This window comes from Candoia aspera, chromosome 5 (genome assembly GCF_035149785.1).
Source record: "Candoia aspera isolate rCanAsp1 chromosome 5, rCanAsp1.hap2, whole genome shotgun sequence".
Taxonomy (NCBI): Eukaryota; Metazoa; Chordata; class Lepidosauria; order Squamata; family Boidae; genus Candoia; species Candoia aspera.
In genome coordinates, this window is record NC_086157.1 from 93,821,704 (window position 1) to 93,836,465 (window position 14,762).

General features: G+C 36.3%; 1 protein-coding gene across 2 annotated transcripts; it reads right to left on the reverse strand.

Annotated features, from left to right (window-relative positions):
* Window positions 1-504: 504 nt before the first annotated feature.
* On the reverse strand, window positions 505-11,297 carry POMP (proteasome maturation protein). 2 transcript variants are annotated; one of them, XM_063305727.1, is made up of 6 exons: window positions 11,154-11,297; window positions 7,993-8,090; window positions 6,378-6,438; window positions 4,087-4,188; window positions 1,568-1,661; window positions 505-1,000 (listed from the first exon to the last, which is right to left on the reverse strand). In XM_063305727.1, the coding sequence occupies exons 1-6, from the start codon at window positions 11,154-11,156 to the stop codon at window positions 933-935; spliced, it is 426 nt and encodes a 141-aa protein (XP_063161797.1). In that variant the 5' UTR covers window positions 11,157-11,297; the 3' UTR covers window positions 505-932. The 2 variants fall into 2 exon arrangements, with proteins under 2 accessions (XP_063161797.1, XP_063161798.1); XM_063305728.1 differs by having other exon boundaries at window positions 7,962-8,090; window positions 11,154-11,287.
* Window positions 11,298-14,762: the final 3,465 nt, after the last annotated feature.

Genomic DNA, 14,762 nt, shown 5'->3' on the forward strand with positions numbered 1-14,762 from the left:
CTCCCCCCCCCATATAGCAACAGCTGAGAAGCCTTGTCAGTAATTCATCTTACTGCCTAAGTAATTATTCAGTTTTTAGGTAAGAACCCGTATCCAAGATGGCAAGAAGAAAGACATAGATCTAGCCCTGAAACTCTGAAGTGGGTGAAGACTGCCAAACAATTGAAGATTTATGACTGCCTAACAGCCAGATATCAGAAGCCTCCAAATACCACCAAATATCAGAAGCCTCCTGACGATACTACAGACTGTTAACTCCAATTTATCAGACAGGTAAGACAGTGAGGATCAACAGAGAGACTGATATCTCAAGCAGGCAAAAGAATATTAGAGGTTAGTTCCTGCTCTTATACTTAGTGTTACCAGAGTCAGCTTCTGACTGGGAATGGGATTAGTACCAAATAGGACGTCATCGCATGCAACTGAATGGCCTAACAAAAACAAGTCCTGTTTGGGGTGAACAATTTTGGAGACGCTATTAAACACTCAGAAAAAGTCCCAATGTTTATTGAAAATGTTATTTATTGTTTAAAAGACATCATCAAGAGCAAAGAAAAATTAACAGCAAATCTCTTGGTTTAAAATTGCTAAGGGTTCTTTTGCAAGAATTTTCCAATCCGAACAATTTAATATTTTCCTTTTACTGAATATGTTCTGATACGTAGCCTTCTCTAACTACGAATATCAAATGGCCATAATGCTGAATATAGTCATATATCCTTTGTTTTAAAGATACACCCAACTTATAAGACATTTGGTAGTAAACACAGAACAAGATACTTATAGCATTTAATGCGCTTTTTTCATTGAGTTGGTGAGAGATTGAGTATCGAAACAAGCACAGTATCACTTGCATTTAATATGGTTTATTTGAACCCTCATGGGCACAGGTAAGAGTCTTCTGATGAATAGAAAGCTGTAGTGTGTAAGTATTATAATAGACCAAGTTTATGTTCAACCATCAAATGAGGCTCTGCCATTACTTCACTTTGCGCAGGATCTGGAAAAGAGATTCGGTAAAGTGAGGCTTAACAAGACTTGTAATTCAAGGAAGGTTTGGCAGAAAACCTGTCATTTATGCATTACATCCCTTCATTCACTGATCCTTCATTTAATCTACGTTGACCAAATTTGATTTATTCAGGTAAAGAGTGGTCGGAATAGAAGTTAGTACTTGTTTCTTATATAAGTGGTAATTTCTGACAGTAAGTTTACTCAGCTATGGACATCCCACACATAAATATGTCCTCTCTTCCCTGCAGACTCTACAAAATGCCTGAATGGACTGTTTCACATATGAAGATGAGCTCTGCTGGACTGGACTGAAGACCTATTCTAATTCAGCATTTCGTCATAGTAAACCACCAGATGCCTATTAGACTTTTTAAGAGGCACAAGGGCAGGGGACAATAAATACATCCCTAGGTTGCTTCTATTACTAGCCCTCAGCAAAGTACTGCCATGCATATAACTATACCCACATGGGAATATGACCAAGTTTAGTCATTTGAAATTAGGTTATCTCCCTGCAACTTAAAACTTGTCCAAATTTCAGAAAGATCCTTACCACCAAGAATATCCTCAAAACCAATGCAGTCATCATTGCCTTTTAAGATATCCAGTGACAGATTAGAGCTATGAAGGAAAGGAAGGCGCTGGACCTACGAAAGATTTTACAAGTTAGCTGTCTATATTTATTAATGCTGAGATAAATTAAACGGACAAGCAAAAATGTGTATCAAGTTGCTCATTCAGGCTGCGCTTACTTTTTAGATTCCACCCATTTAATGTCTGAAGCAGAATGTAAATGTAGCATGCATTTTATTGAAAAATTATATTTTTAAAAATATAAACTTAACCATTACTTTTGCCACCATATAGAAATACTGCAGTTAAAAAATTCCTGACCTTTCCCTCTGGGATGGCAGCAAGAAGAAAATAATTATTCTTCAAAATAACAAAATACATTTCTGTCCTCGCGTCTCATTTTCATTTTTGTCTATGAACTTAATATGACCCATTTGAAAAGTAAGTTACTTAAGGAAAAAAGCCAACTTTTCAGGCAATAGAGATACATAATTGGTGTTAATTAACAATATTTTACATTACACTTATTTTACATTTACATTACATTTTACTTATAAAAAATTCAAATGTCAAGTTCTGCAAAGGGCTACTTCCCCATCACGTAATGCCCAGTAGGATTTAGTAAAGAATTTGAAATAAGGGCTTTGCAAAGGGTGAGTGAAACTTCCCTTCTTGTAGCTTTAAGGTGTATGTCTTTTAGAAGCCTCACACAATTCTGTGTATACTTATTGAACAGCAAGTCTCAGTGCACATAGTGAGATTTATTCCAAATACACCCAGAGCACTAATTTCTATTCAGTTGATACTCCTGACAAAACACATACAAACATATCAATTCCTTTTTGGATAAAGTGAAGTTAGGGAAAACTCAAGGAATAAGAAATAGTAATCTAAAGAATGTAGGAATGAGATATGAAATCCAGCTAAGTCTGATTTATACGATGGGCACTCAAGTATAAGGTCCCACAATTATAAATCATCCTCTTGGGCCATGCCAAACATACTGTGGAAGCCCTAATCTAGTACCCCAAGGCTGTAAGGATCTGGATGGGGCAAAACAAGCTCAGATTAAATCCTACCAAAATGGAGCTGCTTTTTGTCCATGAACATTTGGGGAATCCAAGAATACCAATCTGGGAGTTAACTCTGGTTAAGGATGAGCTCCCCTGTAATAGCTATCTCAGATATTGTTGATTAGATTGTGTGTGTTTTGTGTTTGTTTTTTTTGCTTTATGCCTTTGTCCTACATTTTAATTTTGTGTCATGCTGTTAACTGCCCAAGATCCTTTTGAACTGGGATGGATAATAAATATTGTCAAATAATTAGTTATGCTTTCTTTAGATCAGCAAATATATAATAATCTTTCTCACATTCTCTTCTCACACTCATACATAACAGTAAACACTGGATTTACCAGAGCTAGGTTTAGCAGGTTTCAACTACTATGGATAAATCTGTTTGCTAGCTGCAATCTAATTTGGCCCAGGAGGCCCAGGCAACAATTAACTTGTGTTTTAGTCACATGCAGACTTGATTACTGGAATACATTCTACTTGGGGCTGTCTTTGAAGACGTTTCAATCAGTGCATTTAGCAACCCAATTACCGACTGGTGACAACTGGTTCAGCAATGTTATATTGTGACCACTGTGTTGGCTGTCCATATATTTCCAAACTGAATTCAATTCAACTTGCTGGTTTTGACTTACAAAGACCTACGTGGCTTGCAACTTTGGCACTATCTTCTCCAAGTAGAATTTTCCTATTCTACACAAGCAATTTGGGAAAGAATGCTGTGCGTTTCCCCACTGCACCTCATGAATTTAGAGTGGTAGCAACCAGAAACCAAGCCTTCTCCATGGCCGTCCCACTCCTTTGGAACAACTTACTTTCAGAAGTATGGATGGCTCCCGCATGTTTAGTTTTTAGGAAGGTTGCAAAGACTACTTTTTCACAATGAATTTGTAGCCACATGTTAATGCAGTGGCTGATACTGATTTGCTCACCTATAACAGTATCTTTTCTTATTGTTGATTTTAAGTGCCCACTGATTTCAGCTGATTTTTATACATTGTGTCTAATTACATGAATTGCCTAGAATCAATTGAATGGGGCAGTATACAAGCGTTTGTAGTAATTGTTATTTTTGTTTTACATCAATCCATCAATGCCATTCTATGCATGCATAAAATCCCATTCACTGCTTTACACATGCATAAACTGGTGTTATTTATACATAAAATCACATCTGCCATTTTACAAACATCTGGTCTAACAGACACCCCTTCTTCCCACTGTTGAGTCTGCTGTACTAACCAAACCATGTAGAAAGTGACATAAAAATGAAGACAAAAAATATACAAAAAAGTTCAACCCGTTGTCCCTCAACTATTAAATGATAGCTTTTAGTAGTTTTAATTCATTTAACTTAAAGTAACTTTTTTTTTAGCTTTTTGAAAATAAAGATCTGGAGAAAAGTTTTGTTGAAAATAAGCACACCTGTTTCACTGCTCTGAATTCCATTTGCAACTTCAGTGGTGCATGTAGCCCTTGAATACTTCTCAGAGTAGAAAAATTCATTTTATCTTGAGTTAACAAAAACTATCAAAAGAAAGGTTGAAAACATTATTTTACAGTCCAGGCAGCCAAATGTAAATTAACTTAATAAAAACTATGCACAAAGAGAATGCACTGGTTTAGCTATTATTCATTTTTTCCTCACTGAACAGAAAAAGAAAATATATTCTCCCGTCTAGAATGTTCAAGCATTCATTTCAATTAACAACATGTGGCTTTGCTGTTTTACACAACTTAAATACATGTGACTCCACGTAACGTGTAAACATATGAATGGTCCAAATCCCACACCAGTCTGATAGGTTTCCCAGCATTGATATATTTGTCATGTTTTTCTTTTCTATAGAAATAACATCCTATTAAACATAACTATTTGACAGAAGCTTGCTTTCCACTTACCAACACACGGTGGCTTCCTATAGCTTCTCCCTTCATTGCTCCACTAGTCAATTAAATCCAAGAATGATGGATAGAGTCAAACCAAGGTTTCTTTCAAGCCAATTATTTCTTATGTTCTCATAAATTTGACTAATTTGAGAATGGAAAAGAGATGAGCCACTTTGCCAAAATTCTATAAAAATCTGGGCAATTCATCTTACTAATCCATTTTAGCAATGAATAAATTTAAGTTGAGATAGTATAATTATAGATAAATTTCTATCACGCAAAGCTTCTCAGAATTAGATGTAAAAATCTAATCTCTTGAAGGTCATACCCTAAAGGGTAAATTAGAAATCCAACAAACGATTCTAAAAATATAATTTAATACAGAGCTTTTTGCTAATGGTAGTTTTCCTTAAAGTATTCAATTTGTTAAGCTACTTTAATAAGATACATATATTTTAAAGTTATGAGTACTATGAGAGGATTAAAAAGACTCCTTAAATTAAAACTACATCAAAACCTACATTTTTCTAGGTTTAGTTTGTATAAATAATTAACCTAGGTTTAAATTAGAGCAAATATTAATTATATTAAATTAAATATTAAACACCTGTTTGCATATCATCTATGCTGCTCTTCTCCATTTCTATCCTCCAACCCTCGAATAGAAGCTCTGTTGTTGTTAATTAACAATTATTCCATCTAGACTTTCCACCTATGTGCACGTACAAATGAAAAAGGATTTTGGTTTTCATCTAACTTCTGCAGCCTCTCTATAGTGAAATGATTATATGCACAAAGATGGTAAGATTCAGAAATTCCTACAATGGAGGAATGGTTGGTGAAGATGACAGAATTTGCAGAAATGGCAAAACTGACTTGTTTGATCAGGGAAAAGACAACTACATTTATTAGTGATTGGAAACCCTTTATGGACTTTTTGCTGAAAATGGAAAAAAAATGAACTAGTGATTTACGGATTTGATGATTAGAAAGGGTAAAATATGGGAAGAAGGGAATCACGATATAACTTTAAAACTGCTGTAAAGATGATCGGAAGCTGTTCTTTTTTCTTTTATCTGTTCACCAGTTTTCTTTACTCTTTTCTCTATTTCTTCAATTGTATCCTTTATACTATTGGATAATTTTTTTTCAATAAAAATTAATTTAAAAACCCTTCTGCAGCCTCTCAATATAACTGGATTAATTTTCTTTTAAGGAATTAAGAATTGAAGTAGTAAATCAGTCCCAGAAGAGGTGAGCTATACTAAGTCAAGCTCTTCATGCTTTCCTCTACCCTACTTCCTTTTATTTTCTTCCTTCCTGAATCAATCATCAGTCCTACTGGGAAAAGGTTTGCTTTTTTGATTCTTCTTCAAAATCCTCCATCAACAAAGCCACTTCTGTGCCTTCCACCTGTTATCTACTTTTTATGCCAGCCTTCTCCAACCTGATATGGTTGACAGTAGGGATTCTGAGCCATCTGGAAGAAGCCAAGTTAGGAAACTGTATGTGGTAGATATTAATCAATATACTCTCCAATTACCATGGTTCTACCTTTTCAAAACAGTCTGCAAATCTTATGGAAAATTTCAATGGAACCATCAACATTCCTATTTATACTCATAAATAATCCTACCAAGGAAGGTAGCCTTGGTGTTCTGTACTGTGCCCACCATATATGCTGCTAGTACTAAATATTAAAAAGCATCTATTCTGTAATTTATTGGTTGTTTAGAATGGCTCAGTTAATTCTTATTTTAGCCAGCAGTCTGAAAAGATGACTTTTACTATGTACAGATATATATATTATACTCCTCTCTACTTACATTCTTCTCTGAAAGTTCCAAAGGATGAACAGGAAAAAGTTCACTCTTCACATGTGTAAAACTGTAAACACAAGTAAACAGAGATAACACATACAATCTTAATTTAAATTCTTGTTTCCTTCACTAAGTTTATAAGCCATTCCAAATACAGACCTTGCATTCTAAAAGCCTGAAAATCCCACAGAAAGCACTTAAATGTTTTCTCTTATTCTTCTTCATTTTTACCACTATAATGTTCATTATATACTTCCCTTAGCACACTTACATACTACTGAAAACAATTTTTTAAAATTATGTTTAATTGTATTCTAGGAATTTAACAGTGCTGTTGAAGTGCATCAACTGAGAGTTAAATAGGTCTTGTATAGTTTCCCCATGATAGATACCATTTTAATACTTCAGCCTTGTTTTGCTTACTGTCAAGTAACCCCATCTATCAGTTACTGAACTATTCTCAGTTACCACTATATCTAGCATGAGAGAAGAATGAGGCATGACTATTTCCACAGTAGTCAATTTGTCTGAAAACTAGCCTGATTACTCCACAGATCTCTGCAGTGTGCAGTTGCAGGATTATATGAACCCAGCCAATGTTATTTTTATAATAAAATATGTCTTAGCATGCTGTGTGACTCAAAATATTCAGTAGCCTAGTCATTCACTTATTTTGCCATCAAGTCATTGTCAACTCTTCCAACCACATATTCTCCACAACAATCCATTCACTCATAGGTAAAAGCATTCCACAGACACAGTGCTACACCAACTAGTAACACAAAACCAGCTCTACGTTTACAGAGCCATATAGATGTTTTTGTTACCAGCCTGGGAGCAAATAGGGGTCAGTTTCAAAATCTTACCCTCACAGGAGAAGTCTAGCTCCTTTTCAGCACATAAAACTATATACACTTGCATAGACCCTTTATTCAGAGGTCAAGCTCCTGGGAAATTGTAGCTATCTGCTACCGATGGAAGGAACTTTCCACCCAGTTCAAGAGGATGAATCGATTCCTTTACCTAAGCAAACTGGAAGCATTCTGGAGACTATTTTAGTTTTAGGGCCATAATTCTGTGGAAGCAATCTATATATTACACATTTATTTATTAGAACTGAATAACTGGGTGTAACTTCTAAACGTTATTAAATATTTGAGTTAGAAGAATAAGATAAGGTGATAGTTGGAGAAGGGAAATATTCGGCCTACAAGTGACAAATAGACTCCATTCCTTTGAAAGTCAAAGATGGTTTGCTATCCTGATCTTTCATCTAGCAAGGATAGAAGAGCTCAGTTGACACTTCTATTAAGGAGAGTTCAAGTTATAGTTATACTAAATGACTGAAGATCAGGCACATCAAAATAGGTCTAAGTTTCAGTTTTTTACAAGCAAAGATCAGCCAAAATATAGGTGCTACTCTGGAAATTGACTGGAACCTGGAGAAAGTAGTTTGCCTTTATTCATCCTCCCAAGTGAGTCTTAACAAACTATTTCCACACCATCTATGTTTAACAAAAGCATACACAGATCAAGCAGAAGCACCTTTGATCACCATGACCCGGTCCTCCAATTACATAGGAAATTCACCTTGTTATTTCTCTAAACCTCTGGCGCTTACCCTCTGTGTATGACACCATGGCTTTCAAATGCTCCACTAGCTGAAAAATCAGGAACTGAAATGCAGTCCTTCAGCTGAGATCCAAGCCCTTTAGTATTCTTAAAACAGAAGAAAGTAATTATTGTAGACAGACAACATGATCCATTTTATTTTAAAAGTACAAAATAAGTTTCATGCATCTGAGACATGAAACTTTACAATAACTGCTTGCTTCACAGAGGACACAGCATTCAAAGTTAGGGTTGATGCAAAACAGTCTTAAATCAAGAGTGTTTCTCTTTACTACACATTTTACACACAAGCATATTATCTTGTAGCTAAATCTGGGTTGTATCACTAAAGTTCTAACAGTTTTGATCTGTTCAGCCCTGTCACAGCAGCAAAGGAAGCTAAAGCTTAATCTATACAATGCTTGGGCATAATAGCATTGATTAGATGCTTTGATATCTACTAAATTTACATCCAGTGCAATTCATCATGTGACCAGCTATTCTCTGTCTTGCTAAATCAATTACTTTGCTGTGTAGGCTGTTCCTAAATAATTCTTGGGCTAGCATTTCTACAACAATTTATAAGTGACAAGACATATTTTAACTTGGACCTACTGAAGCCTTTTTATATCACAATACAGGAACCATTATTACTATTATATTTTATCCCACCATATACACACACACATATTTACATATATACAGCTCAAGGTGGCAAACATGCCTAAAACTCCATACAACCATACAATTTAAATCTTTGTTCCTGCAAGCTGAGTAGACATTCTTCCACCAAACAGTAAAAATCAAGAGGGTTCACAAATGGACTTGCCACTAGCAAATGTCAACAATCCTTTTTACATTTAAAGTGTGTCTAAAATTTCTCACTTCCAGGTAGATGAAAGGAACATAGGAAGGGTAAATTTGGGTTGGTTACTAAAATGTTTAAGAAATACAAATTTATACTCATGCTTCTAGCAGCCAATTACTTTGTATCTGATACATACTATGTGTGTGTGTGTGTGTGTGTGTGTATATATACATACATACATATATTGAAAACTCAGGCATGGAAAATGTTTTGTTTATGATAAAAATCCATTAAAAAACAAGCAGAATATATATAGAGGAAAAACACCTACCATAAATCGCAGAAATAGGTTCAGTGAATGAGATACAGAATAAGATTCCCCACTGCTTTATCTATTTAGTGACAGGTTTTTCCCCCCCTCTAAAATGCAGTAAGTTTTCCATATCTAGAATGTTGTATGCAGTTCTAAGCAGTTGTTCACTATAAACAACAATACAATTAATTAAAATTAAGACCATATCTCAGAAAGAGCCAGGGGATATAGAACAGACAAATTTATGAGCCGAGACACAAGCTGACGTAATACTAACTATGAAGCCAAGATTCCAACAAGCATTAGCAACATTTCTGTTTCCTTTCCCACCATCAGCTTTTCTTGTTTATTTTAACTGCACCTTATTTGTGTCTCTTACAACCAGTCTGCACGGGTTTTGCACCACACTATCCTGACATGAATCTTCAGGCACTTCCTTTGCCCAAACACACACCTCTATTTTACAAATATTTAGAGCGTATAAATTTAAAATGAGCTGAATTATTATAGCACACAAGGCCTGAAACTGGATAGATTAAGTAAATAAGAGGCTGAAATGCAGGAAATCCCTCTGACAATGACACTGAAACTAATGTGCTATTGCTTCCCTGTGGAAATGAGATGTTTGCAAAGTAAATCCTGCAGAAATCTTGGCCAGCAGACAGTGATCCAGCAAAAGTAATAAAGAAGGGTCTGGTCCTAGGGGAAAGTGAATGATTATCATTGCTCAAAAACTGCATTTTCATGTAACACCAACAGTGATGCTGCTATATTTAAAATGGCATAGTAAAGTGCCTTTTTACCTACAACACATGACTGTTTAGAAATCAATCCTCTCCATTCTTTCTAGCCACTAAGATTGCTGGGATTTTTTTTAAAATCAAGTATTCATTTCATTCTTATGTTTGCTTGTGCACCCTGGGTGACAATTGTACCTCTATTTGTTTTTCATCATAAATAATGCATAAGTGTTTCTTATGTGATGGATCTTGTTAACATCCCAGTTTTAGAAGAACCAGTATTTACACACAGATGTTATTTCTTAATTTATATCCAGCCTTTTCTCCAGCACCAATAGGTGGTGTATATAGCACTTCCTCTTCTATTTTACCCCACAGCCATAACCTTGTGAGGTAGAGTGGGCTGAAAGAGAGTGGCTGGCCTAAAGTCACCACATGTACTTCCAAAGCTGACTGTGGACTTGAACCTGGGTTTCCGCAATTCTAGTTTAATACCTTCAGAGGATGATCATTTCTCCATTAGTGGGGCTTTTTCAAGCATGCATGCAGTCACATTTCTGTGCTACAGAATGAATTTGAAACAACTGAAAGCAGAACTAGAGATCAACCTTGCAATCCAATCCACTGCCTCAATCCAATTAGCACCATGAAGTCCATGTGAGCTTTTGTCAATCCTGAGTTGACAAAAGATCAGCCTCATTTAAGCAGTAGAGAAGAAAAGCAAACTGACAAGTAACGCAGATCCTTTTTTAAAAAAAGAAAGCATTCTGGCGTAGTATAACAGCAAATTAAAAAACCGAAACTGCCCTTATAAACCTTTTAAACATGAAGATGCAGCAACATTCTTGCTAGCCGCCTAGAGTCGCCCTTAGCGCCCTTATAAAGAGATGAAAATAAATAAAACATCAAATTATGGTCCCTTATCCACTGATATCCTGCAGAAATCTAGAACTACAACTCCCAGAGAAAACCCTCGTGCTAGTTAAGAAAGTAAGGAGGTGCAGAATTCCTCACTGGAGAAGTCTCCTCGTGACACCACCAGGCCCGCTTCTGATAACGCAAAAACCCCATCGGGGAATCCAGGGATGGTCCGGAATTGTAAATTAATATGAAAAAAATAAAAAACCCTAAGACCCGGTTCTGCCTGGCCATCGCTCAACGGCATGCGAGAACAACACTCGTCGGCTCGCCACGACGGATCTTCCCGCGCCTCCCTTTCTCGCCCCTCGTGTTCCCCGCCCCTCCTTCTCCGTTTGCCTACCCCGCGCGCGTTCCTTGACTCCCTTCATCCCCCACCAGCGACCACTTACCATCTTTGCACAGTCACCAGCACCTAGTTCCTTCCGCCGGCTATAAGTGACGAGAAAGGTCCGTGACGTTAAATGCACACGCCCTGACGTGCACGAAAGTCTCGCGCGACGGGAGGGAAAGGGGGTGGAGAGTGAGGGATGAATTCCGGCTTAACGCTCAGGGCGAGGGAGGGGGCGGGGCTTGGAATGCTCGTCTATCCGCCAATAGGAGGCGGGCGCTCCTGGCAGAAACTTGTCGTTAAGCGAGCAAAAAGTTGTTTCTGTTCTCCTGCGTTTACTCTCCTTATGTTTACGTAGTAGAACTTTAAGCCTCTCGACGTTTCAGATGCCATTATTGCGGTTATTATTAGCTGTTTTCTATTTCTGGTGCTCGTGCTGGAGTATTTATCCTTATTTCTCATAATTGCTGCCTGTGGGAGGTCAAAATAAAGGGGGGAAGGAAAAGAAGATTCAAGAGCTGCAATATCTTAATTTTTTTCGTTAGAGCCTACAAAATATAGGAGAAACAAGCAACCAGTCGAGGTTCCTTGAATTCCTCTAAGGCAAGGTATTAAATGGCTGGTTTTACAATGGTGAGAACTACTGACCACCTAGGATTTGTGGCCCCCATCGGAGGGGCCATCTGTTCCATTGTTGAACAGCTCTTACTGTTAAGAAATGTTTCCTGACATCAAACCAAAATCTTCTTCCTTATAGTTTAAATCCATTGTTTCCTATGCTATCTTTTGGAACAACTCTAAAACAAGCCTGTTTCATGTTCTTCATGATGGTCCTTCAGATATTTGAAGACAGCTATCATGTCTGCCTGCAGTTTTCCCCAGACTAAAAATAACGAGTGCCTACAACTGTTCCTCATACCTTTTTCCTTCCAGGCCCTTTACCATCTTGGTTGCTCTCCTCTGAATATTCTCCAGGTTTGTCATTGTTCTTTCAGCAACATTTCTTTTCTGAATATGAAAAAGGATGGCGTATTTCTGATACTTTTGTCAAAATTAGTATATGGATGGATGGTTTTATTGATGTACAGTATGGTGTAGTTGAATATTAATGCTGTAGTCCTTCATGTGAAACATATTTATGAAGTCATCTTCAAAAGGGTCACCACTGTAAAAAATGAAACCTCATTACCTTGAGGTTTCATTGTCTAAATTAATAAGAAAGGAGGAATAACAGAGGTAGAACTGCATGGAAGGAGCTCAAAACCAATCCCTACTTCACTTATTTGTGCCTTTTTTGAAGGGGAGGGGGTAAAGAAAATCATGAAGGGGAGTAGAATGCCCCACTTATCATGATGGTATATCGCTGAAGTATAATAAAAAGTAATGAGTGAATCATTTCTTGCTAAAAAAAATAGTAATTCAGTACATGCTAATCAAATGACAAGGGGCTTTTTTGTTAATGGGAAAGGATAACAGTATGAGACATCATCTTTTAGCAAAATATTTTGTCTTCTGCTTCAGCTGTTGTGCTTCTTTTCCCTCCCCCACAGCAGAACCTCTAATAACAGAATTTTGTTCTGTTGTTTTGCTTAGCATGATCAGCATGCCATGATACCTTAAAATGCTGAGTCATACTGTAATAAGTATTTATATTTGCTAGACCGTAGAGTGGAGCAACTTAATACCTGGTATTTCATTGATATTTTTTCTATATATTTATATTTTTCAAAACAAATATTAGCTTAATTAATGTAAGGGTTTTTTTTTAAAGTGTGGAATGTTCTTAAGTTCCTGCTTAGCTAATTTCCTAGAAAAAAGTAAGTCTCTCACCCATATTTGAGTTTGTTGATCAGGATGTGAAACATTTACATTTCAAAGTTGTCCTTGTAGATGTAGGATATAGACACGACACCCTCATTACACGTACATAATTGAGATATGTTTAGGCTATATAACAAAGGAATTACTTGGTTTCCCTTAAAACAGACTTCCATAAAAGGGTAACATACTAAGTATAAATAATGAAAATGTTTTGCCAACAGGTTTCTCCCCCTTCCCCCCTGCCCTCCTGGGTTTGCCTTTCTTTTAGCTAATCTTTGAAGTTTATAATTTAGGCTCCAATTCTGTCTACCATTAACAGAGTAAATCTAACTGAGCTCAATGTGCTTATTTCTGAATATGCTTATTTGTTTGTTTGTTTGTTTATTCATTCATTCACTAGCTTTATCTCCTGCCTTTCTTCCAGAGGCTTTAAGCAGTATTTATAACTCTTCTAATAAAGAACACAGAATGACATTAACCTGTGCAAAGTTAAAATAGTTTGGACCACCTTGAGAAGATGATGATGCTAGGGAAAGAGAAGGCAAAAGGAAGAGGGGCTGACCAAGGGCAAGATGGATGGGTGAAATTCTAGAGGTGACGGACTCGTCCCTGGGGCTGCTGGGGGTGTTGACGACCGACAGGAAGCTCTGGCGTGGGCTGGTCCATTAAGTCACGAAGAGTCGGAAGCGACTGAACGAATAAACAACAACAATTTTAGTAAATAAGTCTGGCTGAGTTCACATTAGGTTCTCTAAATCTGTACTGAATCAAAACTGTTCCAGCAGGTAGTTAAAAAAAAACAACAACTCCTACTATATTGGATTCAGTGTGTTGGAAATTACTTAAGGCTACATTCACTGTGGTTTAACTTTTATGTTGACATTGTGGGGGCTCTGCTTAGCTGTTAAGATGTTGTGTAACCTTGTTTTACCTTTTTTATCCTTTATTCAATTGAGGGATTGTCATTTTATTCTTTCTTTCTGCTGGCAAATCTTCCACCAGAACCTGCAGATGCAGCTTGTGTCATATGCTAGCCTTCTGTAGCTGGCATTTATTTATTTATCTGTTTATTCAATTTGTATGACCACCCATCTTTCTTTTTTTATATAGTTTTTAAAAAGATTTTTATGAGAATAAAAAATAAACATTAAAAATATATGAAGAAAAGTTAAGAAAAAGAAGATAAAAGAAAAAGTGCAAGAAAGAGTAAAGATAGAAAAAAAAGACATTTAAAGAAGCAACCTCTGATCTTCACAGAACTTACAAGCAAACTTATTGTCTCTCCTCCCTCTTTAAGATTATATTACATAATTCCTTTCTTCTCATATTCAACCCTTTTTAATCAGCAAATCCAAAGATCACCAACTCATTTTTTTTCCATTTTCAGCAAAAAGCCCATAAAGGATTTCCAATCTTTTATAAAGGCACTTCTTGTTTTATTTCTGATCAAACAGGTCAATTTTGCAATTTCTGCCATCTTCATGATCCACTCCTTGATTGTGGGTATTTCAGTATTGATTGACTGATTAATTGATTATTCGTAAGTCCCAATAAGAAAAATTCTGGATTCATCTGAATATTAATTTTAAAAATTCTTTGTATCATAATGGGTATTTGTATCCTAGAGAGAGAGAGAGACAGAGAGCTTTTTCACAAGTCCACCATGCATGATAAAATGTCCCTTCATGCTTTTCACATTTCCAACATTGATTAGAAGTACCTTTATACATCTTAGATAATTTCTTTGGTGATATATACCAACGGTAGATCATTTTACAGACATTCTCTCTTAAATTATAACACAGTGAGAATATCAGTCCGTTCAACCACATTGGTCCATCTGTATATT

Excerpts from the sequence above, each read along its gene's own strand:
- POMP (XM_063305727.1), bottom strand. Across the intron at positions 1,662-4,086 it reads AATTCAGAGCAGTGAAACAG|GTCCAGCGCCTTCCTTTCCT; the intron begins GTGTGCTTATTT and ends AATCTTTCGTAG. Across the intron at positions 1,001-1,567 it reads TTTTGAGGATATTCTTGGTG|ATCCTGCGCAAAGTGAAGTA; the intron begins GTAAGGATCTTT and ends TCTCTTTTCCAG.